Source organism: Leptonychotes weddellii, chromosome 1 (genome assembly GCF_054177405.1).
Source record: "Leptonychotes weddellii isolate Sample4059 chromosome 1, ASM5417740v2, whole genome shotgun sequence".
Taxonomy (NCBI): Eukaryota; Metazoa; Chordata; class Mammalia; order Carnivora; family Phocidae; genus Leptonychotes; species Leptonychotes weddellii.
The window spans coordinates 4491932-4515665 of NC_138369.1; the positions used below are offsets into that span (position 1 = coordinate 4491932).

The window sequence follows — 23734 nt, forward strand, 5'->3', positions numbered from 1 at the left end:
AGCACGCTTGTATCTCTTCGCTCACTCATGTGAGCCTGTGTGTGCTCCTACAAGGGGACCTGCCCCTAAAGCTCGAGATGCTGACATGTTGCAGCCCTAGAGAGACGTTCCTACTGAACTGAACTTTGTTCTACTTTACTTGCTACCCAAGTCGTGCGTGGTCGTAGCGGCAGAAGGAACAGCGCAAATAGATCAAGGAACCAAAAGGACAAAACGAACTCTGCGGTTCTCACCATTACACCCCCCACACTCAGGCAGAACTATGCCAGCACCCAAGGTTCAGCTGCACCTCTGACTCCCCCTGTCCCCGCTGCCTAGGGCCTTCCTCCGGATGCTCTTTCCTGAGAAGCTGGATGTAGACAAGAAGGGCCGCCCCAGCACTGCTGGCTCCAAGATCAAGGTGGGCCTGGGGCAGGAGAGGAGAAGCTGGGCATAGGGAGCGCTGGGGTCTGTCTCTCTCTCGTCCTGGAGCTTCCGCTCCTCTCTCTGGCATCCTCTGTGCTGCAGGGTCTTCTTCCAGCTCTGGGGCTAGTGGGGAGGTTGGACCAGTTTCCCTGAAGTCCCCCCTAACTCTCTAAATCCAAAAGTGAACCATCATCTCAATAATTTTTTTGGTCTTCTGGTTACTTACCGCTTTAATTTGAATTGTGGTAAAATATACATAAAATGTACCATTTTAACCATTGTTAAGTGCACAGCTCAGTGGCATGAAGCACATTCCCATTGTGCCACCACCCCCACTATCTGTCTCCAAACTTTCCATCTCCCCAAACTGTCTCCAGAACTTTCTCCAGAACTTTCCATCTCCCCACACGGAGACTCTGTCCCCATGAAGCACGGACTCCCCACCCCCTGCTCCAGCCCTGGCTCCCACCCTGTCCTCTCTGTCTCTGTGCACGGGACTCCTCTGGGGATCTCCTGGGAGTGGGGTCCTGTGGGATGTGTCCTTCCGGGTCTGGCTTACCTCACTCAGCATAATGTCCTCAAAGTTCGTCCATGTTGTAGCAGGTGTCAGGATGTCCTTCCTTTTTAAGGCTGAAAAATCTTCTAGCGTATGAATGGACCACATTTTCCTATCCATTCCTCCGTGGATGGACACTTAGGTTGTTTTCACTTTAACCTATTATGAATAGTGCTGCTATCAACTGGGTGTTCCAGTCTAAAAAAATCTCTTCATAACCGCGCATTGAGCCCTTGCCAGGGCTGGCTGCAAACGCGGGACACTTTACATATATGGGACTAGTCCCACCCGGTGGATGGGGAGACCAAGGCTCACGGCAGCAGTCACCGGCCCGGACCACACAGCAGAGCACACTCCACATCGAGGTCTCCCGTGCCCCTCTCTCCAATCCCCCCGCCTGGAACAATGTCCTTTCTAGTCTCCTCCAAGGGACTAAAATGCACAACCCAAGGGACACACACATGATTCCCTACTCCCAAAGCAGTGGTCCCCCTCGAAGGATAGGCAGAAATGTTCTATGCAACGTATTGTCTTGAGTGCTCAGTTACTCCATCAGCAAACATTTGCTGAGCACTTACTACGCGCCAGATTAAGCAGTGAGTGCTGCAGACAGGAGAGCTCCTAGTCTGAGGTTCAAGGATCAGGTACACACACAATATCAAGCCCCATGGTGTGTGCTAATGGAAGAATGCACAGACCAGGGACACCGGACCCCTTGGCTCACTGGGAGCCAGCCCCCCACTCAGGGTCTCTCTGTCCCCTGACCCTGTACCCAGGGTGGGAGGAGAGAGGGTCCAAGGGCCCCATCTGTGCACCACCCCCGCCTTCTCCCCCACCTCAGAAACAAGCGAATGACCTGGTGGCCACCCTGAAGAGATGTACGCCCCACTATATTCGCTGCATCAAACCCAACGAGACCAAGAAGCCCCGTGACTGGGAGGAGAGCAGGTGACTACCAGCTGGACCAATGCACACAGCCTGTCCCCCCAGACTGACCCTCCCTCGAGAGCCCACCCAGAGTCATGCGACCCATCCCGAGGATGACCCCTAGGACCAGCGCAAAACCTCTCAGGGTCCTGGGGTTCTACCCAGCACTGACCAAGACCCTCCGGACTGCAGGGATGAGTGGAACTGAGCGTCGGGTGACCCAGGGATTAGCACAGTCCCCTCTGTCCCCAGACCCTAGGACGCACCCCTAGAATTAACCCTGGAACTGACCACAGAACTCACACAGACCCCTCCCCCCAGAAGCTAGGCCCCCACTCCACAGAACTGACTCCCAGACACTGAAGTCACCCCCCAAACTGCCCCCAGCACGAATCCAAACCCCCCTGGTCTCACATCTGCCCTCTCCAGCCCTGCTCAGCAGCACCCACTCACACCCAGGACCAGGGAGTATCCCCCAGGGGACTCACAGTGCCTTCCCCCTTAGGGTCAAGCACCAGGTGGAGTACCTGGGCCTGAAGGAGAACATCAGGGTGCGCCGGGCTGGCTTCGCCTACCGCCGCCAGTTCTCCAAGTTCCTGCAGAGGTGAGGCTCCCCCGCCTGCCCCAGGCCCTCCCCACCACCCCGCAGAGGGACTGCCAGCAGGGACCCCAAACCCTCCCACGCCCTCTGCCTCCAGGTACGCCATTCTGACCCCTGAGACGTGGCCCCAGTGGCGTGGGGATGAACGTCAGGGCGTCCAGCACCTGCTCCGGGCGGTCAACATGGAGCCAGACCAGTACCAGATGGGGAGCACCAAGGTCTTTGTCAAGAACCCTGAGTCGGTGAGTGTGAGAGAGAGGCAGATACGTCGTGCATCACCGCACGGGGGCAGGTCCTGCTCTTCAGGCCACTTTAGGTCTCGGGCATGTTGCCTTACCCCTCAGAGCCTCCGTTTCTCCTTTTGGAAAGTGGGGAGAGTGGTAGCCCCCCTGCAGGATTGGGGTGAGGCTCAGACAAAACAGGAAGTCCGCTACGCAGTGTGAGCGAGTGCTCAGAAAAACCTGAATTAGCCGGATAGTCCCTGGTGGCCAGGCGGCAGGTGGAGAAACGCAGAGCCAATGAGGGGTAAGAACTCACAGCTCTCCACAACGTCTCTTGTCCCTTGTTTCCTTCTCTCTGTCCTTCTCGTTCTGCTTTCTTCCTTTTTTACTAACTTCCTTCTGTGCTTTCTCCTCTCCTACGTTTTCTTACCCCTTCCCTCCTTCCTTCCTTCATGAACACACTGAGTCCCTGTCCAAGTGGTGGTTGGTTGATCCCAAGACCTGCCCCAGGCCCTGATCTACCACAGACAAACCTCATTCCGCATCCTCCATGCACAAATGATCCCTCCAGCACGTCGTTATCAGCTCTTAGCCTTTTAGCGAAAGGCTGGGAGCCCCACCAACTCCATGCTGCCTCCGCTTGCATGGAAAAAACGAAGTCACAATGACAAATCTGTTCTGGGGACCTACTGTAAGCATGGCGACTATAGTTACCAATGCTGTGTTGTATACTTGCAATTTGCTGAGAGTAGATCTCCCATGTTCTCACCACAAAAAAGAAATGGTAACCGTAGGTGCTAGTTAACAGTTCTGCAATATATACATATATCGCATCAACTCATGTGCACCTTAAATTTACACAATGCTATATGTCAGTTATATCTCAATAAACCTGGGTGGGGGGAGTTTTTTAAAAAAGCAACAATGACAAAGAGAACATAAAAGCAGGGCCAAGTGGGGGAGGGGGCGCCCGGCTGGCTGTCCGCAGAGCACGCAACTCTTGGTCTCCGGGTTGGAAGTTTGAGCCCCCATGTTGAGTGTAGAGATTACTGAAAAATAAAATCTAAATAAATAAATAAATAAATAAATAAATAAATAAATAAATAAATAAAAAGGCAGGGCAAGGAATCCCCTTGGGGGGCCTGCCTGGCCACCTGCTTCTATGCGAGGATTGGACAGCAAACCGGGAGCCGGCCGTCTGGATGAACTGTGCTAGCTCACCACAGTCCCACGCAAGTCTTATGTCCCCCAGCCTGGGCCACGCTCCAGCACTGGGGAAAGGGCTGCTGCCTGCCCAGGCCTCGCTAGGTGCCTCACCACCTGCATGATCAGACCACCTGCTCCGCTAGCACCTTAGGGACTTGAAGACAACTGGGAAATTGTCCAGATGATTCCCTTGATGTTACTGTAACTTACAAGTAACTGTTCTCTCATCAAACCAAACACATAACACTGGGGTGGAGATTCTGGAGATTTTATGGCTACAAAAATAGTCTGTCGGGGCTCCTGGTTGGCTCAGTTAGTAGAGCATGCGACTCTTAATCTGGGGTCATGTGTTCAAACCCCACATTGGGTATAGAGGAAAGAAAGAAAAGAAAGAGAAAGAGAGGAGAGAGGGAGAGAGCGAAAGAGAGAGGAAGGGAGGGAGGGAGGAAGGGTGGGGGAAGGAAAGGCAAGGAAAGGAAAGGGAGGAGAGGAGAGGAGAGGAGAGGAAAAGGAAAAGGAAAAGGAAAGGAGAGAAAGAAGAAAATTGTCTTGGGAGGTTGGGCTCTTGGTCCCCCAAACTTGTCTGTACCTACATCTAGAGCTTCTCCCTATAGATGCATTTGCCCCAAGAAATAAGAACAGTCTTTGGGGCACCTGGGTGGAGAGTCGGTTAAGCATCCAAATCTTAGTTTTGGCTTAGGTCATGATCTCAGGGTCGTGAGATGGAGCCCCGTGTCGGACTCTACACTCAGCACGGAGTCTGCTGAAGACTATCTCTTCCTCTTCCCTCTGCCCCTCCCCCCGCCACTCTCTCTCTCAAATAAATAAATCTTTTTTTTAATTTTAAAAATTGACACTGAAGAAAACAAATAGACAAACAAAGCTAGCACTGGCTAAGACTATATAAGGTACAATCAAATTCTGACAAAAAATGCAGTCTGCACATTTTGAGGTGGGGAAGATGAACTGGCTGGAAATAATGAAATTCACAAAGGGAAACATTTCATGGAAACATTCTGTAAGGAAAAAAGAAAGACTGAAAATTTGCACGGGACAAAACTGATCCCGATGAGAAACATTTTAGTAAAATGAAAACAGAAGAAAGAAACAAACATGGGAACAGTTTTATGACTGTTCATAACTGTGCGGTATCAAAATTGATCAAAGAACTAATGGAGTTGGGGACTTTCTCGACCATAAATGCACTTACGCTGGGATGATTCTGACTTGGATTCTGTGTCTTGTAAACATGGACTCAAAATATCCTCGGTGTTTTACATACCTGCTGGCCTTCACTGCCTGTCATGCCGGGCAGCTCTAACAAAATACCACAAACTGGATGGCTTAAGTCAACAGAAACTAATTTTCTCATGTTTCTGAAGGCTAGAAATCCAAAATCAGGTGTCAGCATGGCCATGCTCCCTCTAAAGGCTCCAGGGAAGATCCTTCCTTGACTCTCCCTAACGTCTGATGATCGCCAGGCATCCTTGCCACTCCTGATCACCCGTCTCTGCCTCTGTCATCACATGGCCTTCTCCTCTGTGTCTGGGTCCCAATGTCCCTCTTCTTAGAAGGACACCAGTCATATTGGATTGAGGGCCCATCCTACTCCAGTATGACCTCATTTTAACTTGATTACATCTGCAAAGACCCTCCTCCAGGGAAGGTCACATTCACAGGTTCCGGGTGGACATGAATTTGGAGGGGGAACACTATTCAAGCCAGTACACTAGGATAAGCTCAGATTTGGGGCCTTTCTACCCATCTCAAGCACATGCAGCTCTGCCCTCTGCACATGAAGGAGATGAATTTTATTTTTTTATTTATTTTTATTTATTTTTTTTAAAGATTTTATTTATTTATCTGAGACAGAGAGAATGAGAGAGACAGAGAGCACATGAGAGGGGGGAGGGTCAGAGGGAGAAGCAGGCTCCCTGCCGAGCAGGGAGCCCAATGCGGGACTCGATCCAGGGACTCCAGGATCATGACCTGAGCCGAAGGCAGTCGCTAAACCAACTGAGCCACCCAGGCGCCCCTGAATTTTATTTTTAAAAAGGTTTTATTTGGGACGCCTGGGTGGCTCATCAGTTAAGCGTCTGCCTTCGGCTCAGGTCATGATCCCAGGGTCCTGGGATCGAGTCCCGCATCGGGCTCCCTGCTCTGCAGGGAGCCTGCTTCTCCCTCTGCCTCTGCTTCTCTCTCTCTCTGTCTCTCATGAATAAATAAATAAAATCTTAAAAAAAAGGTTTTATTTATTAGAAAGAGAGAACACAAGTGGGAAGAGGAGCAAAGGGAGAGAGACAAGCAGACTCTCCCTGCTGAGCTGGGAGCCCAACTCGAGGCTCCATCCCAGGCCCCTAGGTTCATGACCTGAGCTAAAGGTAGACGCTTAACTGAGCCACCCAGGCACCCTGAAGGAGATGAATTTTATTTTCTTAAAGATTTTATTTATTTATTTATTTATTTATTTATTTATTTGAGAGAGCATGCGTGCGCGCGTGTACAAGCGGGGTGGGGGCAGGCAGAGGGACAAGCAGACTCCCCGCTGAGCAGGGAACCCAATGTGGGGCTCGATCCCAGGACCTCAGGATCAGTCGTTCAACCGACTGAGCCACCCAGGCGCCCCGAAGGAGATGAATTTTAAACTCTGTAGACAGGAAGATTCCTTTCCCAAATTGAAAACGAATTCCCTTCCCTGAGCAGAAATAACGAGGTTGCAGGACACTCGTCCCATCTGCCCTAAACAGCTAAGGCAGAGAGGACTCCTGGTTGACTGGCCCACCCCCAGTTCTGCAAGCTCTTTATTCATACCTGATGTCCTCTCAGCAAACTGCAGAATGTACTTCCGTGCCGTCCAGACACCCTATACGAGGCATTACTTGGGCATGCTTTGCACACAGACCCACTGACCCATATAATACCGGTCTGAGAAACAAAGGAGTATGGAAACTCCACTCGATTCCCTGCAGGCTGTGAAACTATAGCCTTGGTGGGGTTAGGATTCCTTCCAGGTGAAAAGATCCCCACCTTTCATGAATACTTATAAACACTCACAGCTTTAAAAGTTCTCAAAGATATATAAAGATTTACTTATTTTAGAGAGAAAATGAGCGGGGGGCGGGGAGGGGCGGAAGGAGAGGGAGGGAGAGAGAGAGAGAAGCAGACTCCCCCCTAAGAACGGAGCCCCACTGGGGCTCGATCTCACGACCCTGAGATCATGACCCAAGCCAAAATCAAAAGTCGGATGCTCAACCGAGTCACCCAGGTATCCCTCCAAGATATATTTTTTTAAAGTGCATTTGAACCAAGTATCGACAGACTTACTTTGGTCCTTGCGGCGAACCCTGGGGTTTCTGGGAAACATCAACCACCTTGCTCAGCAAAGCAGGCCTTAGCAGTGATGTAATATTTGTGTATTTGACAAATCCGTCTGGGTGAAGTGCTAATTATTTTTCTAAATAAAGCCCCATTTTATTTACATTATTTCCCATTTCGGTATTTCCCTGATTGACAATGCTGTCCCTTTTATCACTAAATTTGTTTGAATTGGGGGCGCCTGGGTAGCTCAGTCATTAAGCGTCTGCCTTCGGCTCAGGTCATGATCCCGGGGTCCTGGGATCGAGCCCCGCATCGGGCTCCCTGCTCTGCGGGAGGCCTGCTTCTCCTCTTCCTCTGCCCCTGCTTGTGTTCCTTCTCAGTGTCTCTCTCTCTGTCAAATAAATAAATGAAATCTTTAAATAAATACATTTGTTTGAATTACAACGCTCCCCAGTCATCTGTCCTATCCCACTAGGTTGTTCTATTCTTCGATCAGCACCCCCTTGTTCTTATTACTGAGATTTATAACTTTTCATATCCAGTGGGCTCCTCTCCTTGATATGTTCACTGTTATTATTCTAAGTGAAGGGACATCCTTCATGGCATTGCAACTCTGACTTGCTCTAATATAGTTTATACCTTAAGTCCCCTCTGGACTGAGACTCTTAAAACTCAAAAGTCTGCTCTCTGTAAAAACTTCTTTTCCAGGGCGGGCATGTACGGCTGGGCAGGTTGTACACTATACAACTACCTGGTCTCCAGGTACATCACAGTCCTATACACCAGATTTTCACATTTACAGTATTTTGTTGGTTTTCTAAGATGCACATTGGTTCACATTTCTAACATATCTGAAATTGGGGTGCACCTCAGGTGGGTGACGTGCCATAACTTAACTAGCAGTGTGAGAAACTGTGATGTTACAGTATTTCTGGCAAGACAGCACAGCTAGAAGAGGCAGAGCTGGGATTCGAACCCTGCAAGACCAGTGCACAGTTTCATTTAATGCAGGAGTTTGTGCCCCATATTGGGAGGGAACCCTGGGTCCAGTCATTTGGAGGAAGAAAAAAATTTTTTTGACCATAGTGTATGAGCATGCGTGCAGGTGCCTGTAAGCAAGAGCAAGTGGGTAGGGTGGGATCAGAGAAAGACCCACCACCCCTCCCTCTCGCCCAGCTTTTCCTTCTGGAGGAGATGCGAGAGCGCAAGTTCGATGGCTTTGCCCGCACCATCCAGAAGGCCTGGAGGCGCCATGTGGCAGTCCGGAAGTACGAGGAGATGCGGGAGGAAGGTGAGAGGCTGCAGATGGGAGGCTCAGGGTGGGGACAGATGGACTTGGAAGAGCCAGGCCACAACCTCTGCCCCCGACCCGGTGTCCCCACAGCTTCCAACATCCTGCTGAACAAGAAGGAGCGGAGACGGAACAGTATCAACCGGAACTTCGTCGGGGACTACCTGGGGCTAGAGGAGCGGCCGGAGCTGCGCCAGTTCCTGGGCAAGAGGGAACGCGTGGACTTCGCTGACTCGGTCACCAAGTACGACCGCCGCTTCAAGGTGAGGCACTAGCAGGTGGGCACGTCTGGGATCCTGGCCCCAGCCTGGTACCCCCACCAGAGGTACACCCTTACCTGGCCCAGATACACCTGTCCACAGGTATATATTCACCTAGCCTAGATACACCTGCCCCATCACAGGTACACCCTCAACTGGGCCAGACACACCTGTACACTCAACTAGTGTAGATACGTCTGGCCATTAAATATGCCCTCATGTAGCCCAGACACACCTGTCCGTCACATACATCTTCGTCTGGCCAGACACAGCTTTCCACAATTACACACTTCCCTCACCCAGAAGCCCTGACCATAGGGCCACCCCCACTTACCCTGGACACACCTATCCATTAGGTATACCCTCAGCCAGTCTAGATAGATCTGTCACTTAGACGTATCTTCGTCTGGCCCAGACACACCTGGGGCTTGGGTCGGCCCACGCCCGGCACAGGTCGCTGCCCCACACTGCACTTCCTCTGCATGCTGTGGGTACAGGGAGCGCTCATCAAGGCCCAGACACTCCCCTGCCCCCTGTCCACCTCCTGGGGCTGCCCTCTTTCATCACTTACCCTGCCACACCCTGGTCAGGTACGTTAAGGAATTCTGTGTTGTGCTCCGAGGGGGGCCGTGCCCAGGGGCACCACCTCTCCTGTACCTGTTCACTGGCCCAGAAACCCCTCTCTAGCCAATATACCTTAACCTCCTATTTCTTATATAATGTAACTCCTCATATACCTTCACGTGGAGGGAAACACTCAGCTGACCTGTCCTTCACCTGCCAGCACCACTCCCCTGCCTGAGGTTGATCTTGTGGAGCCAGGCGGCCCATGCCCAGGGCTCCAGCCACCAGCTCTGCTCCTGCATCCTCACAGCCCATCAAAAGGGACTTGATCCTGACGCCCAAGTGTGTGTATATAATCGGACGGGAGAAGGTGAAGAAGGGACCAGAGAAGGGCCAGGTGTGTGAGGTCCTGAAGAAGAAGCTGGAGATCCAGGCCCTCCGAGGAGTTTCCCTTAGGTGAGGCCAGGCCCTCCCCTGCCCCAGTCCCCCTCATCTGCCCTCTTGTCATCCTCAGCTGCCCTCACACTTCTCACCCCATCTGTCACTCTGACCATCTAACCTACGCTATACCTGTAACCCTCTCTTGGCCCTCCGTGTCACCTTCCCCTGCCCCACACTCATGATCCTTATGTGCCAAGAGCACCTGTCCCCTCACCTGACGCTTCTCTATGACCACCTTCCCCAGCTCCTTGCCCCCTCTCTCATCACCCCTCACTTCCCTTCACCCGACCCTCCCCGTCGCATCTCACATGTCAGTCCTGCCACCCTCACCTGCCTTTCCTCCCACCCCTCCCCCAGCACAAGGCAGGACGACTTCTTCATCCTCCAAGAAGACGCCGCCGACAGCTTCCTGGAGAGCATCTTCAAGACCGAGTTCGTCAGCCTCCTGAGCAAGCGCTTCGAGGAGGCGGCGCGCAGGGCCCTGCCCCTCACCTTCAGCGACACGTACGCCCCCCGCCACCGTCCCCGGGCTGGGCTGGGCACAGCGCCCCCTCTCGCGCCCCGCGGCCCCGGCCCGCTTGGGGAGTGGGCGTCCCCGCAGCTTCCTCCTCTCCCCACAGACTACAGTTCCGAGTGAAGAAGGAGGGCTGGGGCGGAGGTGGCACCCGCAGCGTCACTTTCTCCCGTGGCTCCGGCGAGGTTGCCGTGCTCAAGGCTAGCGGCCGGTCCCTCACAGTCAGCGTGGGCGACGGGCTGCCCAAAAGCTCCAGTGAGTCTGCGCAGAGCTGGGGGCGGAGCCAAAGAGGCGGGTCCTATGGAGGCGGGGCCAGCGAGGAGGGGACTAATCAAGGCTGTGGGGGCGGAGCCAGTGAGGCTGGCCCGGAGCGGGTGAGGGCCGTGGAGGGGTGGGTCGAGAAAGATGTAATGGAAAGGACGCGGCCACGGAGAGGGCAGGGTCAGCGAGGTAACCAATGAATGGGAGAGAAATGTGGAGGGGGCGTGGCCAGGGAAATAACCCCCCCCGTAGTGGGCGGGCCTAGAAGCCGCGCCAATGAGAAGTGGGCCCTGGGGGGCTGGGCCAGTTACTGGGCAGAGCCACTGTTCCAGTAACTACGGGGCGGTGCCGATGGGACAGCCAGGGAGCCAGGGGGGCGGAGTCTGGGGCGGGGCCACAGAGAGGCCTGGACTTGTGGGCGGGGCCAAGAGCCTGTTGTGGTCTGGTCACTACTCAAATTCCCATGTCCTTTCCCCTTTCAGAGCCTACACGGAAGGGAATGGCCCAGGGAAAACCTCGAAGGCCAGTCCAGGTCCCTACCCGGGCAGCCCCTGGGCCTCCCAGAGGTGAGGAGATGTGTCTTCCCTTGCCTCTTGTGTGCTCCATGACCCAAGCCATGCCTGCTGTCAACAGAACTCTGCACAGCTCCCCCTCTTCCACAGAATACAGACTAAGCTTAGTTTGATATTCAAAGCCCTTCAGAAGCCAAACCCAGCTAACCACCAACCTCTTCTCTCCTCCCATCTTACACTCCTGTCACACAAGCTAGATCTTATTCTGCCAACTTAACAAATTTGTTCATATCTCCAAGCCTTTGCTTGGGCTGTTTGCTCCTCTTGTCTCCCAAATTCCCACTTAGCTTGAGCTCCCATTCATCCTCCAAAACCCACCAACAAAAGCCCTCCTACAGAAGAGGATGGTGGAAATCTTACCCCTGCAGAGACTCCCTCTGGGCCAGTCCCTACCATGTTGGGTTGAGCATGTGACTGGCTGCCTCCCCCCTCAGACTGGGATCTTGGAGCTAAGTCCTCCCCAAATCCTCCTACCATCACCCTGATAAATGCCCCAACTCTCGCTCCTGCCACAGGCCTGGACCACAATGGGGTGACTCCTTCTGCCAGAAGGGGGCCCCTGCCCCTGGAGATCACATCTGGAGGGGGCTTCCAGCAGCCTCTCCGGGGCCCTCCATCCTCAGCCCTGAGGGCCAGCAGGCGCCCCCGGGCACGGCCCCCCTCGGAGCACAACACAGAATTCCTTAACGTACCTGACCAGGGTGTGGCAGGGTAAGTGATGAAAGAGGGCAGCCCCAAGAGGTGGACAGGGGGCAGGGGAGTGTCTGGGCCTTGACGAGCGCTCCCTGTACCCACAGCATGCAGAGGAAGCGCAGTGTGGGGCAGCGACCTGTGCCGGGCGTGGGCCGACCCAAGCCCCAGCCTCGGACGCATGGCCCGCGGTGCCGGGCATTGTACCAGTATGTGGGCCAAGATGTGGACGAGCTGAGCTTCAACGTGAACGAGGTCATTGAGATCCTCATGGAAGGTGTGTGTCCCAGGGCAGAGGGGGGAGGAGTCAGAACCCTGCTGGGCAACCCCCCATTCCTGCACACCCTTCCGGAAGAGAACAGAAGCAACCAGCCCCCACCAGAGATACTCTCTTCCGGGCCAGTGGCTGCATAAGCTAGAAGGCCTTGGGTCTGGAGGTTCCCTCCTAGGCTCTCTGGGGGCCTGGCCTCACAGCAGCATGCCCAGTCCCCTGGGCCTCATTTTTCTCTCCTGTCAAGCCCAGGGCTAATAGCAGAACCCACCTCAAAGAGACCCCTTATGAGTAAAAATGGGTCAGTCGTGTCTGGATGGCCCAGGCCACCTTCCTACCTTAGTCCCCTGGGCTGCCCGCCCACCCCAGAGGGGCTTGGGACTCAGCAGCACCCTCTGCGGGTAAGTGGGGAGTCCCAGAGGGGTCATGGCGTGGCGATGAATAAAACAGGCAGGGAGCCACATGAAGGCTTCCTCCTGGGTGGGCCGCACACCGCCTCACACTCCCCTCTCACCCACAGATTCCTCGGGCTGGTGGAAAGGCCGGCTGCATGGCCAGGAGGGCCTCTTCCCAGGAAACTACGTGGAGAAGATCTGAGAGGGGGCCCGGATTTGGCCTCCTGCCTGCCTGCCAAGGAGCCAGGCCCTGCCGGCCAGGGCCTGGTTTTCCTTGGCCACATTAGCCAGAAGGTCCAGTCCTGGGGCCTCCAGCCCAGCCCAGCCCAGCCCAGGCCCTGGGTCTGGGGGTCACCACTGCAGCCACCCCAGGGCCCTGGCATCCCCCATGTCACACACCTCCTGTGTCAAACAGGGCTAACAGCAGAATCTACCTCCCAGCTGCCTTGTGAGTATAAATGAGTTGTGTCCTGTCGGCAAACTGCCAAGCACAGTTGGGGGCACCTTGACAAGTGAGACTCCCCTTCTTCTGTCATCACTGAGGCAATAAATATTTGCCAGGTGAAAGTGTGAATTAAATTTACTGAGCGCTAACCAAACACTGAGGGAGAAGCCACAAATACCCCATTGCAGGTGCAAAACTGGGGGCCGGGAGAAGTTTTGTCACTTGCCCGAGATCCCACAGAGCCAAGCCTTGAACTCGTATATACCCCCACCCCACATCTCCCAAAGCTGGTGTTTGTCCCACTTGCCCACTCACCCACTCTTGGCCGTTTGCATCCTGGCCTTCCTGCAGAAAATAGTCTGGTGGGTCCTGTTAGCTTTGAATCTGCAGCCCCCACACCCATCCAGGACCTGACTGGACCCTGAGGAAGGAGGCAGGTCCCACATGGTCCTTCACAATCCAGCCTGGGCCACCCCTGGCCCCTGCACCACCACCCCCATGTCTGTGCTTTCTTAGCCCTCACTCACCTGGGGTCAGAACGAGTTCTGATATGTAAGGGCCCTGGCTTTCTGCATCTATTGTCATGGATTTAGGGGGTCAGCCTGGCCACTGGACTCCCCAGATGTTTCCAAGCCAGTGATGGAGCCTGAGCCTTTCAGAACTCCCTGCAGATGCAGCTGGAACTGCTGCGGATCCCACCATGGTCTGAGCCTAAGTATTCCAACTTTCCAAACAGACACCCACTCTGGGCTCAGACCCTCAAAGAGCAGCCAGTCTGGGAGAGACACAGCCAAATTGGTGGGGTCAGGACTGGGCCAGAGAAGGGACAGGGGCTGGGACAGGGGAAGGGGATGCAGAGAGAGAGTGGGCATTGCTGGAGGAGCCAAGAAGGAAGAAAAGGATTTGGGGTCAGCAGATCTTAACTCGGCAAACACCACATACAGCGATCCACGCTGTGACAGGAGGACTCCAGGCTGGAGGAGCAAAGAAGGAAGAAAAGGGTTTGGGGTCAGCAGATCTTGACTCGGCAAACACCACATACAGCGATCCACGCTGTGACAGGAGGACTCCAAGCAGAGGTCACCTACCCAACTGGAGGATGGGAGATGAGGTATCAGAGAAAGACTGGCCAGCAGCACCTTCTGCAGGATCTGAACCCTCTCTCTTCTGTCCCTGCTTTGGGAAGCTGAGCGTGGCCAAAAAAAATCCCAAGGTTGCAACTGGGTCTCAACAACTCTTTTATTAGTCAATCATTGCACAAAAGCATTTAACCAGTCCCTTGAATGTCCCTGGTTTCCTCCATCTCTGATTTTCGCCCCTCCACTGCCCAACCACCACTGTGCATGTGTCTCTCTGCAACACTTAGACATTAGGACAGGTTGGGGAGGAAGTGCATGAGCCACCAATCTCATCAACTGGGCGTTTCCTGGTGCTGAAGAGGAATTGGGGCTTCCACCTCCTTCCTCTCTCCTTGAACTCACCATGCACGCTGCCTGCCCCCTGACATTTTGGAGTACAGTCCCAGGGCCCCACTGCCATGGCAGTCACCCCATTTACAGGAAGTAGGGCTTTCTGGGCCTCACATCTAGGTTACAGCATCTTCAGACTGCAAACCTCAGAATCACCTTGGCCCTGCCTACTCCACAGCCCCACATCCTGTTGACTTATAGAATTTCTTAAGCCTGGCCCCTCCTCTCCCTTCCTTGGGTCCATGTCCTTCTGAGGCCTCACCCCACCCTTCCCCAGGTTGCACCAACCTCCCCTCCACACACAAACACACCTCCACCCTGCGTCAAACGATCCAGTTTTTTTTTTTTAGATTAATGAGTTTTTAACTGTATTAATGATAATCAAAACCACGTTTTTTTAAATTCAAACAGCACAAAGTATGAAAAGACAGTCTCTCCCTCACGTGAAAATCTCTGTTCCCCTCCCCACTTTTCTTTTTTTTTTTTTTAAAGATTTTATTTATTTATTTGAGAGAGAGAGTGAGAGAGAGAAAGAGCACAAGAGGGGGGAGCGGGAGAGGGAGAAGCAGACTCCCTGCCGAGCAGGGAGCCCGATGCGGGACTCGATCCCGGGACTCCAGGATCATGATCTGAGCCGAAGGCAGTCGCTTAACCAACTGAGCCACCCAGGCGCCCCCCCCCCCCACTTTTTAAATGTCTCCTTCTAATGGTATTCTCCGCATATAAAGGCACATAGGTATATCTTATGTACACAAATGGAAATACACTGCACATAAAGTCTATACTTACTCAGAACTCAACAGACACCTCTTGAATGTTAAATAATGTATTATAGAGACCTGAGATCAAAGATCCACTTTACCATCCCCCCAACTGCCCATCCTCCAAACAACAGCCAAGAATCAGATGGTGGACCTACCCCTGCTAAAAATACATCAATGATGTGAATAGAAACCGCACTCCTCTCTATGGTTCATGAGGTCCTGTGTGACCTTCCCTGCACCAAGTTCACTTACTGACCTCCACACTCTGCCTCCACTCTGTTCCAGCAGTGAGCTGATCTCCTTACTGGTCCTTGAGAAGCTTGTCCCTCCCCACCTCAGGACATTTGCACAGCTATCCACTTTCCAGAGTCCCCTGACCTTCCATTTGCTCACTCCTTCCTGACCATCAGGTAACAGTTCAAAAGTCAACTCAAGAGAGACTTCTCTGCCTTCTGTGTGTGTTTTCCTTTGTAGCACTTAATATCCCTAAGGTGGTTTTCTGCATTTGTTGACTCATTGTCTGTTTCCCCCGTTTTAAAATGTGAGCAGGCCCCTGAGGGCAAGGATGTTTGTCCTGTTCCCCTCTGGGTCCCCAACGCCTCGCACACAGTAGGCGCTCAAGGAATGTCGGATGGATAGGTGACTTATTCCACGCGGGTCCAGCCAGGGATCTCCATCCTTAGGCTACACCTGTCCGGAGGACAGACAGCTTGCTTCCTGCCCCTGACTATCACAGGGAGCCTATTCCAACTTCAGAACTCCGTGCATTGACAATGTTGACGATCACTGCCAATTTCTCTCCAAAAAGGCGGGCCAATCAACATCACCTCTTCAAAAAAGAGAGCGGCTGAGAGCTGGTGATGGGACGGGAGGGGATAAAGATGCCCATTTAGCAGACGAGAACAGAGGCCCCGAAGGATTTTTCGCCAGGATCTCTGAGCACAGGGTCTTTAAAGGTGCACTCTTTGATAGGTCTGGGATTGCAAACCTGCAGCACCGCCTACAGAGCTCTCCTCCTGGAGGACCCAGATCTCAGGCCCCGCCCCCTCGAGGGGCGCTGTGCGCAGGACCTGCCCGCGCTCTCGCGAGATCTGGGAGGCGGAAAATGGCGTCGACGTGAGCGCGAGCCCGCGGCCGCCCAGGGAGTCGCCGCAGTCTCAGCCGGAGCCGCCGCAGCCGCAGGAATAAGAGGCTGAGCCGGGTCGAGGATGGTGAGCGCGGCGTCGGGGATGCGGGCGCGGCGAACCAGCGGGTACTGGCGGGGCGCGGCCCTGTCGCACGCGCACCCTCCGGCCGCCCCCGCCCCCACATCCGGGCACTCTCCCGTCGCTGGCTGTCACTTGGGGAACACCCCACCCCCGGCTTCCTGGCCCAGCTTCGACTGGGCCACGCCTACAGGACTCGGGCTCCGCCCCTGTTCCTTACACATCGGGGCCCCTAGCCCCTCCGGGTTCGACCGCACAGCTCGAGCCGGGCCGGTGTATGTATTTCCGTCCGCAAACAGTCCACTTGATCCCTCTGGCCCCTCCAGCATGTTCCCAGCGGCGCCCTGTTCGGAGTCCTGTCTTTGTAACCTTCGTCCCGCCCACACCACGTAGGCCACGCCCCTGCCGTGTAAGGGGCGTCCCACTGTCCCAAGTTAGGGACGAAGGACTGCTACTTTCATAGGAGTAATTCCTGACAGATACCCTCTTCTGCAATTGGGACACCCCCCGGCTCCCTCCCAGAGATTGGAACACAGGAGGCTCAATCCACCCTTATCCCCTGCCCTCCCCTGATGGTGACTCCTTAGGATGGGGGCTGACCAGGTGATTTCTCAAAGGCATTCGCTGCTTCAGGAATGTCCAAAGGTCTTGGCGGGGTGGGAGGGGTTCCCCTGGCTGGCCCAGAGGGGTTCTCCCTGCCTTTTCCTTCCACTAGGAGGAGGAACCCTCGGGGCCCAGCCCGGACATGCCGGCGGCTGCAGAGCCCAGCTTCAGTGAGACTGATAAGGAGGTGTTGTCCCCAGTTGTGGCCGCAGCAGCCACCTCCTCTTCCATGGGGGAGGAGCCAGGCCCTGAACGGGCAGCCACACCCCCATCGTGGGACCGAGGAGGGCCTGGAGGGACCCAGCAGGGTGCCCCCTCTGCCCCAGACAGTGTTCAGCCTGGTCCCGGATCCAGCCTTGGCCCCACCAGCACAGTCTCTGGGACCAGCGAGGACCTGAGGCCTCCCAGACGACGCCAACAACCAGGTGATATGTGATGGAGCCTTCTGGGGGTGGTCACAGGCCTTGGAACAATTAAGAGGAGTACAGAGTATCTCCAAACTTGGGCCCCATCAAGAGGGAATCACCATTTACTGAGCACCAAGTGTATGCCAGGCTGTGGCTACAGTGATGAGCCTGTCCTCTGGCAGCGCTGTCTGGTGGGGGAAGAAGATGGTAAAGGCCCTGGTAAGAAACCAGTAGAGTAATTCCAGCCTCATATATGCCTTTCTGGGGCAGAACTCTGGACAGCGTGGATGGGGGAAGAGTGGGTGACACCCCCCTTTCTGTGCATCCTGCAGGGAAGCACATACCCTGCTCCAGCCCTGGCTGCTGTCTCAGTTTCCCCAGTGTTCGTGATCTGGCACAGCATCTGCGTACCCACTGCCCACCCACACAGTCCCTGGAAGGTAGGGCCAGAGTAGGTGGTGCGGAGGCAGTTTGGGGTGGGAGGCAGGCAGAGCCTCCAGGCCGGCCTTGGCCACCCCTCTCCACTCTGTCCTTCATCCCTGCCCTGCCAGGCAAGCTCTTCCGCTGTTCCGCCCTAAGCTGCACCGAGACCTTCCCCAGCATGCAGGAACTGGTGGCACATGGCAAGCTGCACTACAAACCCAACCGCTACTTCAAGTGAGACCCTTACTATCCCGACTTCCACTGGTGCTCCGTGATCAGGCCTCTGGCATCTCCTCCCACCCCTGATTTGATTGCCACTATCTGGGGGGTCCTTCCTGGTCGGGGGGGTGGGGGGGAGGTGGTGAGTCTGGCAGTGGGCGTGGCCTCGGGCAAGCCCTGCCCTTACCTGCCCAAAAAGAGAGACTGGTTACTGGAACGAGTCCCAGAGACCCGGAGGGCGGAGCTCGGAAAGGGCGGGGCATACGTGGTGCGTCTCCGCCCAGTCCCTCCTGACCTCCCTAGAAGAAAACTGGCCGTCTAAGTCAAAATTGAGACTTCCTTCCTCGTTTTCCCAGGGCAAGGACCCGGAGGGGTCCGGAAAGGTCGCTGCCACATTTGGGGGCGCTTAGAGCAAGCTTCCCCCCGCCCCGCAAGTGGGGAATCTGTGATTTGGGCCTTAGGCTCCCTTACTTACCACCCTCGCGCCGCGCCTCCCCAGGTAGCATCGGATAGGCCCTACCCTCGTCCCCCAAGAGACCCAGCCCAGCCCTGTGCCTGCCCCCAGGTGTGAGAACTGCCTCCTGCGCTTCCGCACGCACCGCTCGCTCTTCAAGCATCTGCATGTTTGCGCCGAGCATGCGCAGAGCCCAGCCGCGCCGCCACCCCCAGCTCTAGACAAGGAGCCACCGGCGCCCGAGCGTCCGCCGGAGTCCGACACTGTGTCGGCGCCGGGCCTGCCGTTCCCGCTGCTCGAGCCCTTCACGACCCCCGCCCCTGCCCCCACCGGGCCCTTTCTGCCCTACTTGAACCCCGCGCCCTTTGGCCTAAGTCCCCCACGCCTGCGCCCCTTCCTGGCCGCGGCGCCCGGGCCGCCCGCCTCCAGCGCCGCAATCTGGAAAAAGAGCCAAGGTGAGTGTGGGAGCAGGGCCGCCCGAAGGGTGAGCTGGGCTCACCCAGACTTCTGACCTTCACCCGCCCGTTTATCTCAGGTGCCGGCGGCAGCCCGCGAAGACCCCAGGGCGGCTCCGACGCGCCCTCAGGTGCGTGCAGGTGACCACCAGGGAGGGGTGGAGGGGATTTTTCTGTCCTGCGCCCTGCTGGGCCCAGGGGATGCTGGGAGGCAGCGTTGCCCGCCCCTTCCCAGGTGGCCAGAGCTGCCACCCCCGAAATACACGATTTTTGCCTTAAAAATTGTTGGCCCCTGAGCCTTCATCTGCGCCGGCGTTTCCGTGTAAAACCCGCGCCCGCTTCACAAGTCCTTTCCCCCTGCGGTGGTTCCAGGGATAGGAGTGGGGGATTCGGATAAGTCAAGTTTAGTGCCCCCCCCCCCCCCAATTACAGGAGGGAACACGCTCGGGAGCAATGGATCAGCCAGGCCAGACCAGCCAGGTGCTCGGGAGCTGATGGGGAGGCGGGGAAAGGTCTGACCCGCACTCGTCCACGTCCACCGTCCCTGGGAGTGGCCGGGACTGACGGGGTCCCGCCTGCCCGCAGGGCACGCGGCCCCGAGCCGCATCGTGTGGGAGCACACGCGCGGCCGCTACTCGTGCATGCAGTGCGCCTTCTCCACGGCCTCGCGGCCCGCCATGACACTGCATCTGGAGGACCACCGGCCCATCGCCCCCGCGGCCCCGGGGCCCGGGCAGCCGCGCCCCGACGCGCCGGCGGGTAAGGCGGAGGAGCGCTCCGGGGGGGAGGGCGGGGGCCCCGAGGCGAGGGGCGGGGCCGAGGCTCAGGCGCCCCTTCCTCTGCCCCACCCAGACCCGGTCCCGCTTGCACCCAAGGTGTCTCCGCTGCTGTCAGAGGGGGAGTGTCCGGTTTTCTCGCCGTTCTGAATCCCGCCGCGGGGGGGGCGGGGGGAGAAGGGGGGGGACTGGACTGTAGGATGCGGGTAGTTTTGTAATTTTAATGGGACTTAAGATGGAGGGGGTGGGGAGGCAATAAAGGAGGCGCGATGAGCCAGCCCGTGCTGTGTCTGGGTCCCTTGCCCCTCCGATGCACAGCCGGCCGGTCTAGCAGTCCTGGGGTGCTCACACCCTGAGAGGGGACAAGCCTCCCCTCAACCTCACTACTCCCCTGTCACTTTAACAACTGGGACCCAGGTCTCCAGCCCAGTGCTACCCTATCCAGCTGTAGTTGGGGCTGCCAGTGCCTCTTGTCCCATTTCCAGAAACCAGATGGGATGGAAACATCGCTTTTATTTAAGGAGTCCCAGGAGTCAGTAAGACGGGGGTCCTGAGAAAGCGCTGGGGCTGACCCTGCTGGAGGCGCCCCCCCTCCGTAATCCTGAAGCCAGGGCAGACTCGCAGGTGACAGGGTTGAGGTGCTGGTGCCAGGGCCCCCAGGGGCTCTGGTTTTGTCTTCGTCACTGTCTTCCAGACCTTCATCTTTGGCTGCCTTTCACTTCTGTTCCAATGTTGGCTCTGAGGAGGAGGGTGGGTCAAAGCCAGCCCTAGGGAGCCTGGGCTCCCTCCCTCCTCACCCCTCCCCTCTCTGTCCTCCAGCCATGAGGATCTCCTTTTCCCTTCTGTCATGGGAAATCGGTCCTGGGTCAGGGTTCAAAATTTGGGGCCACACTGCTGTCTCAGCCCTGTTGTCACCAAACCCAGTGGGCCAAGCCTCCTGAACGTGGAAGTCTACGCGTGCTGTTGGCAGCCACCCCTCGGAAGCTAGTTTTACCTCCTGCATCTTGCTCCCTTCCAGCCCCAGGGTCCCCTAGCCTAGGCCCCTGACCCTCTTCCCCCTCCTCAGGTACCTGAAGCAACCCTTCCTGCCCTTCCCCCCAGTTTGAACACCACAGAAAATGGGTCTGTTCCCATTACTGCCTGGTAGTGGAGACCTTGTTCTAATAACCTACAAGGCTCCATCTTGAACGTCCCCACCCCCTCCCTCATCCCTCTCATCATCATCCTCTTCCTGGGGAACACAGACCGTCTATGAGCAAGAACTCCCCAGCCTCCTTGCAGTTGAACAGCTCCAAGCTCCAGAGGCCCTTCTGCTTTTCCTGAAAGGGGAGCGCTGATCTGAGTGCCCTTAGGACCGGCCCACCTGCACCCAGGGGCCCACCCGCGGGGCTTCAGGACTGCAGTCATTGCCGAGTTGAAGCTGAGACTCAGCTGGCTCAGGCCAGATGTCTGTTCTGCCAGCACCTCCGGGCCCATGCTGAGGCAGGTATTGCTCAGCACCCACTGTCGGGCCAACGGGGCCATCAGGGGACCTTGGGGCTTCAGGCCCCCTGAGCTTTCCTCTTCCCAGCCAGGAGCCTTGGAGCTAGGACTTTGTGACCCTGGAGAAGACTCAACCTCCCTGCATCTCACTTTGCTAGTCCTTAAGATGGGTGTCAGGATGCTTACCCTCTGGAGTCCTTGTGAAGATTCAAACAGGGACTGGGGAGAGAGGGTGGGGGCCTGAGAAATGTTTGTGAGTGATTCACATCCCTCTGGCTACCAAGCCCATGGCTGCCTGGAACACCCCCCAACAAGGAACCCAGGAAGGAAGTGGGGTGGGATCAAGGGGCCCATTTTACAGCTAGAGAAGGTGAGGCTAGGAGGGTAGGATGACTGAGCCAAGCCCAGCTCCAGTCCCCTCACTGATTCTGTATCACCCTAGAAGCTGGGAAAGGTTCCCATCTATAAGAAAACCCAGGCAGTGAGGCCCAAATGGCACCTCCCCTTTTCCCACATCTCCAGGGACAGGGTTCAGGGTTCCCTCTCCCCCAGGACCCCAACCTGTCTCCAAGGTGTCAGAGGCCCTTCCCCCATCAGGCCCCCTCATTCAGCCACCCCCAAATCCAGGCAATGCCACTTCCCAGTCTCTCAGGACCTTTCCAGAGAGTCCCAGAGCCAGGATCTTGGCCCAGGTACCCCACCCCACCCCATCACCCATGCAACAGCTTATACCAAGGAGACAGTGTCCCCTGCCCTCCCCCAGCCCAGCAACCTGAAACTGCCCAGAGGCCTAAGGAGCTGGATCATGACCTGGCCTAGGCACCCTGCTTACTCCAAAAGCAACTTCCTACCCTTGCCCCCTCCCAACTCATGTCCAACTTTTTCAGCTTAACTGGGAAATCTGCTCCCAGTGTCTCTCCCGGGCTTCCGCAGCCCCTGCCCTCCCTCTGGCCAAAGTGATCCCTCAGAGGGCCCCCCTTCCCCTGACTGCAAAAAGCCTGACCGCCAAGTCTCCTTTCGGCCTCAGCTCTGCCCAGCAGAGGGCGCCCAGGAGTGTCAAGTCTTGAAGGGAAATGGAAGGACCGGCCAGCGTATCAGGGCAGTCATCCACTTTGCCCAGCTGGCCCAATGGGGGGCTGGTTGATAAGAGACTGCAGGTTTGCGCTGAAGAGGCCGAGCCTCTCCAGGCAGCTTACGTCAGCTGAGTCCGGCCATGTACCCGTCCGGCAGTTGTCCAGCACCAGCCCCATCACCACCAGACTGGGAGAGGGGAAATAAGGCTACTGGGTGCACGTCCCAGAGCCCTGCCTTTGACCTGGACGTGAGCACCCCCATCCCAGGCCCCCAGCTCCTCCGTGCGCCCCTTGACCCCCAGGATTGGCCGCCCACGTGCTCAGTCCTCGACTGCGTGCACTTGGACCACATGTGGCTGAGCGTGGAGACCACCACCGTGTCTGTCCCCCAACCATGACCAGGGCAACCAGGTGCATGCCCCTGCTCTTGCGCCTGCTCTGGCTCACCAGCCCCCCATGTGCTCAGAACCCCGGGACCCCTCCTTAGCCCATTGTTCCACAGGCTCCCGAAGCGAACACCTCCCCACACTCCCCACCCCCACCACCACTGAAACCCCAAGGCAGACCCTGGCCCGGGCTCACTTCGGGCTTCAGGTTCCTCAACTCCATCTCTGGAACCTCCTGCCCAAGTTCATGGCCACACTTTGCAGTCCAGCCCAGAGCCACCCGGAAGGCTCCAAACACAAAGGGGAGTGGGGGGGGTGGGAGGGAACACCTCCTGGGGACCGTGGGGGAATAGGGCTTGCCAGGATGGGACCCTCCAAACTGCGAGTTCCAGGCCATGGGGAGGTGGTTCACACGGGGTGGCTGGCCTTGGAGCCTGGGAAGTCACCAGCTTGTCACCAGCGTTCAGTCCTTTAGCTTACTTTGATTGGGCACCTACTGTATGCTCTTGGCCAATAATCACTTGTTTCATTCATTCATTTCCCTCATTCACCAAACACTGGGTCAGTCAGCCTGTGACCAGCCTGTGCTGGCTGGTCCCAAAGACCCAGGGAGGACCCACTCTCATCGTCCCTGGTCTCCCAGGACTCCTGTTCCAAGGGGAACCCACATCTGGGAATGTGACCCAGGGTGCATGCCTGCTAGTGCAGGGATGGGGATGGGCAGGCACAGAGGCTCCAGAATCCTCAAGCTGTGCCTCTTAAAAGTGGACACAAACAGGCAGAGTCCTTTCCGACTGTGCGGTCTGTGGCCTTCATGGCAGGGTGGTAATGAACAGCTCCAGCTGGGAATGCAGTGTCCTCAAGACAGACTGGATCCTTCTACACCCTCGCTACTCCAGGGCATCACCTGGGATCTTTAGAAATCTGAGGCTCCACCACAGACCTGAGGCAGAACCTGCACTTTAATGGGGTCTCAGGGTGACTCGTGGGCACATGAGAATCACCCTCAGAGTGTTTTAAGAAATCCCCAGGCTCAGGGCACCTGGCTGGCTCAGAGGAGTAGGAGTCTTGATCTCGGGG

General features: G+C 56.2%; 2 protein-coding genes across 7 annotated transcripts in view; both read left to right on the forward strand.

The window, feature by feature from the left end:
* Window positions 1–13060, forward strand: part of MYO1F (myosin IF) — a 32571-nt gene extending 19511 nt beyond the window's left edge. For all 3 annotated transcript variants that reach the window (XM_081809443.1, XM_081809480.1, XM_081809435.1), the window contains exons 16-28: window positions 319–400; window positions 1803–1909; window positions 2394–2492; window positions 2587–2731; window positions 8411–8525; window positions 8619–8788; window positions 9660–9805; window positions 10148–10294; window positions 10411–10559; window positions 11048–11131; window positions 11653–11848; window positions 11935–12104; window positions 12619–13060. In XM_081809443.1, the coding sequence (XP_081665569.1) occupies window positions 319–400; window positions 1803–1909; window positions 2394–2492; window positions 2587–2731; window positions 8411–8525; window positions 8619–8788; window positions 9660–9805; window positions 10148–10294; window positions 10411–10559; window positions 11048–11131; window positions 11653–11848; window positions 11935–12104; window positions 12619–12695 (1687 nt within the window). In that variant the 3' untranslated portion in view covers window positions 12696–13060. The remainder of the gene's footprint in view (window positions 1–318; window positions 401–1802; window positions 1910–2393; window positions 2493–2586; window positions 2732–8410; window positions 8526–8618; window positions 8789–9659; window positions 9806–10147; window positions 10295–10410; window positions 10560–11047; window positions 11132–11652; window positions 11849–11934; window positions 12105–12618) is intronic.
* Window positions 13061–16240: 3180 nt separating this feature from the next.
* On the forward strand, window positions 16241–23671 carry ZNF414 (zinc finger protein 414). Of its 4 annotated transcripts, XM_081810170.1 has the most exons (10): window positions 16241–16382; window positions 16856–16979; window positions 17092–17404; window positions 17719–17826; window positions 17938–18043; window positions 18594–18937; window positions 19018–19068; window positions 19370–19417; window positions 19523–19696; window positions 19790–23671. In XM_081810170.1, the coding sequence occupies exons 2-10, from the start codon at window positions 16965–16967 to the stop codon at window positions 19861–19863; spliced, it is 1233 nt and encodes a 410-aa protein (XP_081666296.1). In that variant the 5' UTR covers window positions 16241–16382; window positions 16856–16964; the 3' UTR covers window positions 19864–23671. The 4 variants fall into 4 exon arrangements, with proteins under 4 accessions (XP_081666296.1, XP_081666336.1, XP_081666266.1 ...); XM_081810210.1 differs by lacking the exon at window positions 16856–16979 and having other exon boundaries at window positions 16242–16382; XM_081810140.1 differs by lacking the exon at window positions 16241–16382 and having other exon boundaries at window positions 16401–16979.
* Window positions 23672–23734: the final 63 nt, after the last annotated feature.

Coding starts and splice junctions, on each gene's coding strand:
- ZNF414 (XM_081810170.1), top strand. Junction 17,827..17,937: donor ACCCACACAGTCCCTGGAAG/GTAGGGCCAGAG, acceptor CTGCCCTGCCAG/GCAAGCTCTTCCGCTGTTCC. Junction 19,069..19,369: donor CGGCTCCGACGCGCCCTCAG/GTGCGTGCAGGT, acceptor CCCCAATTACAG/GAGGGAACACGCTCGGGAGC.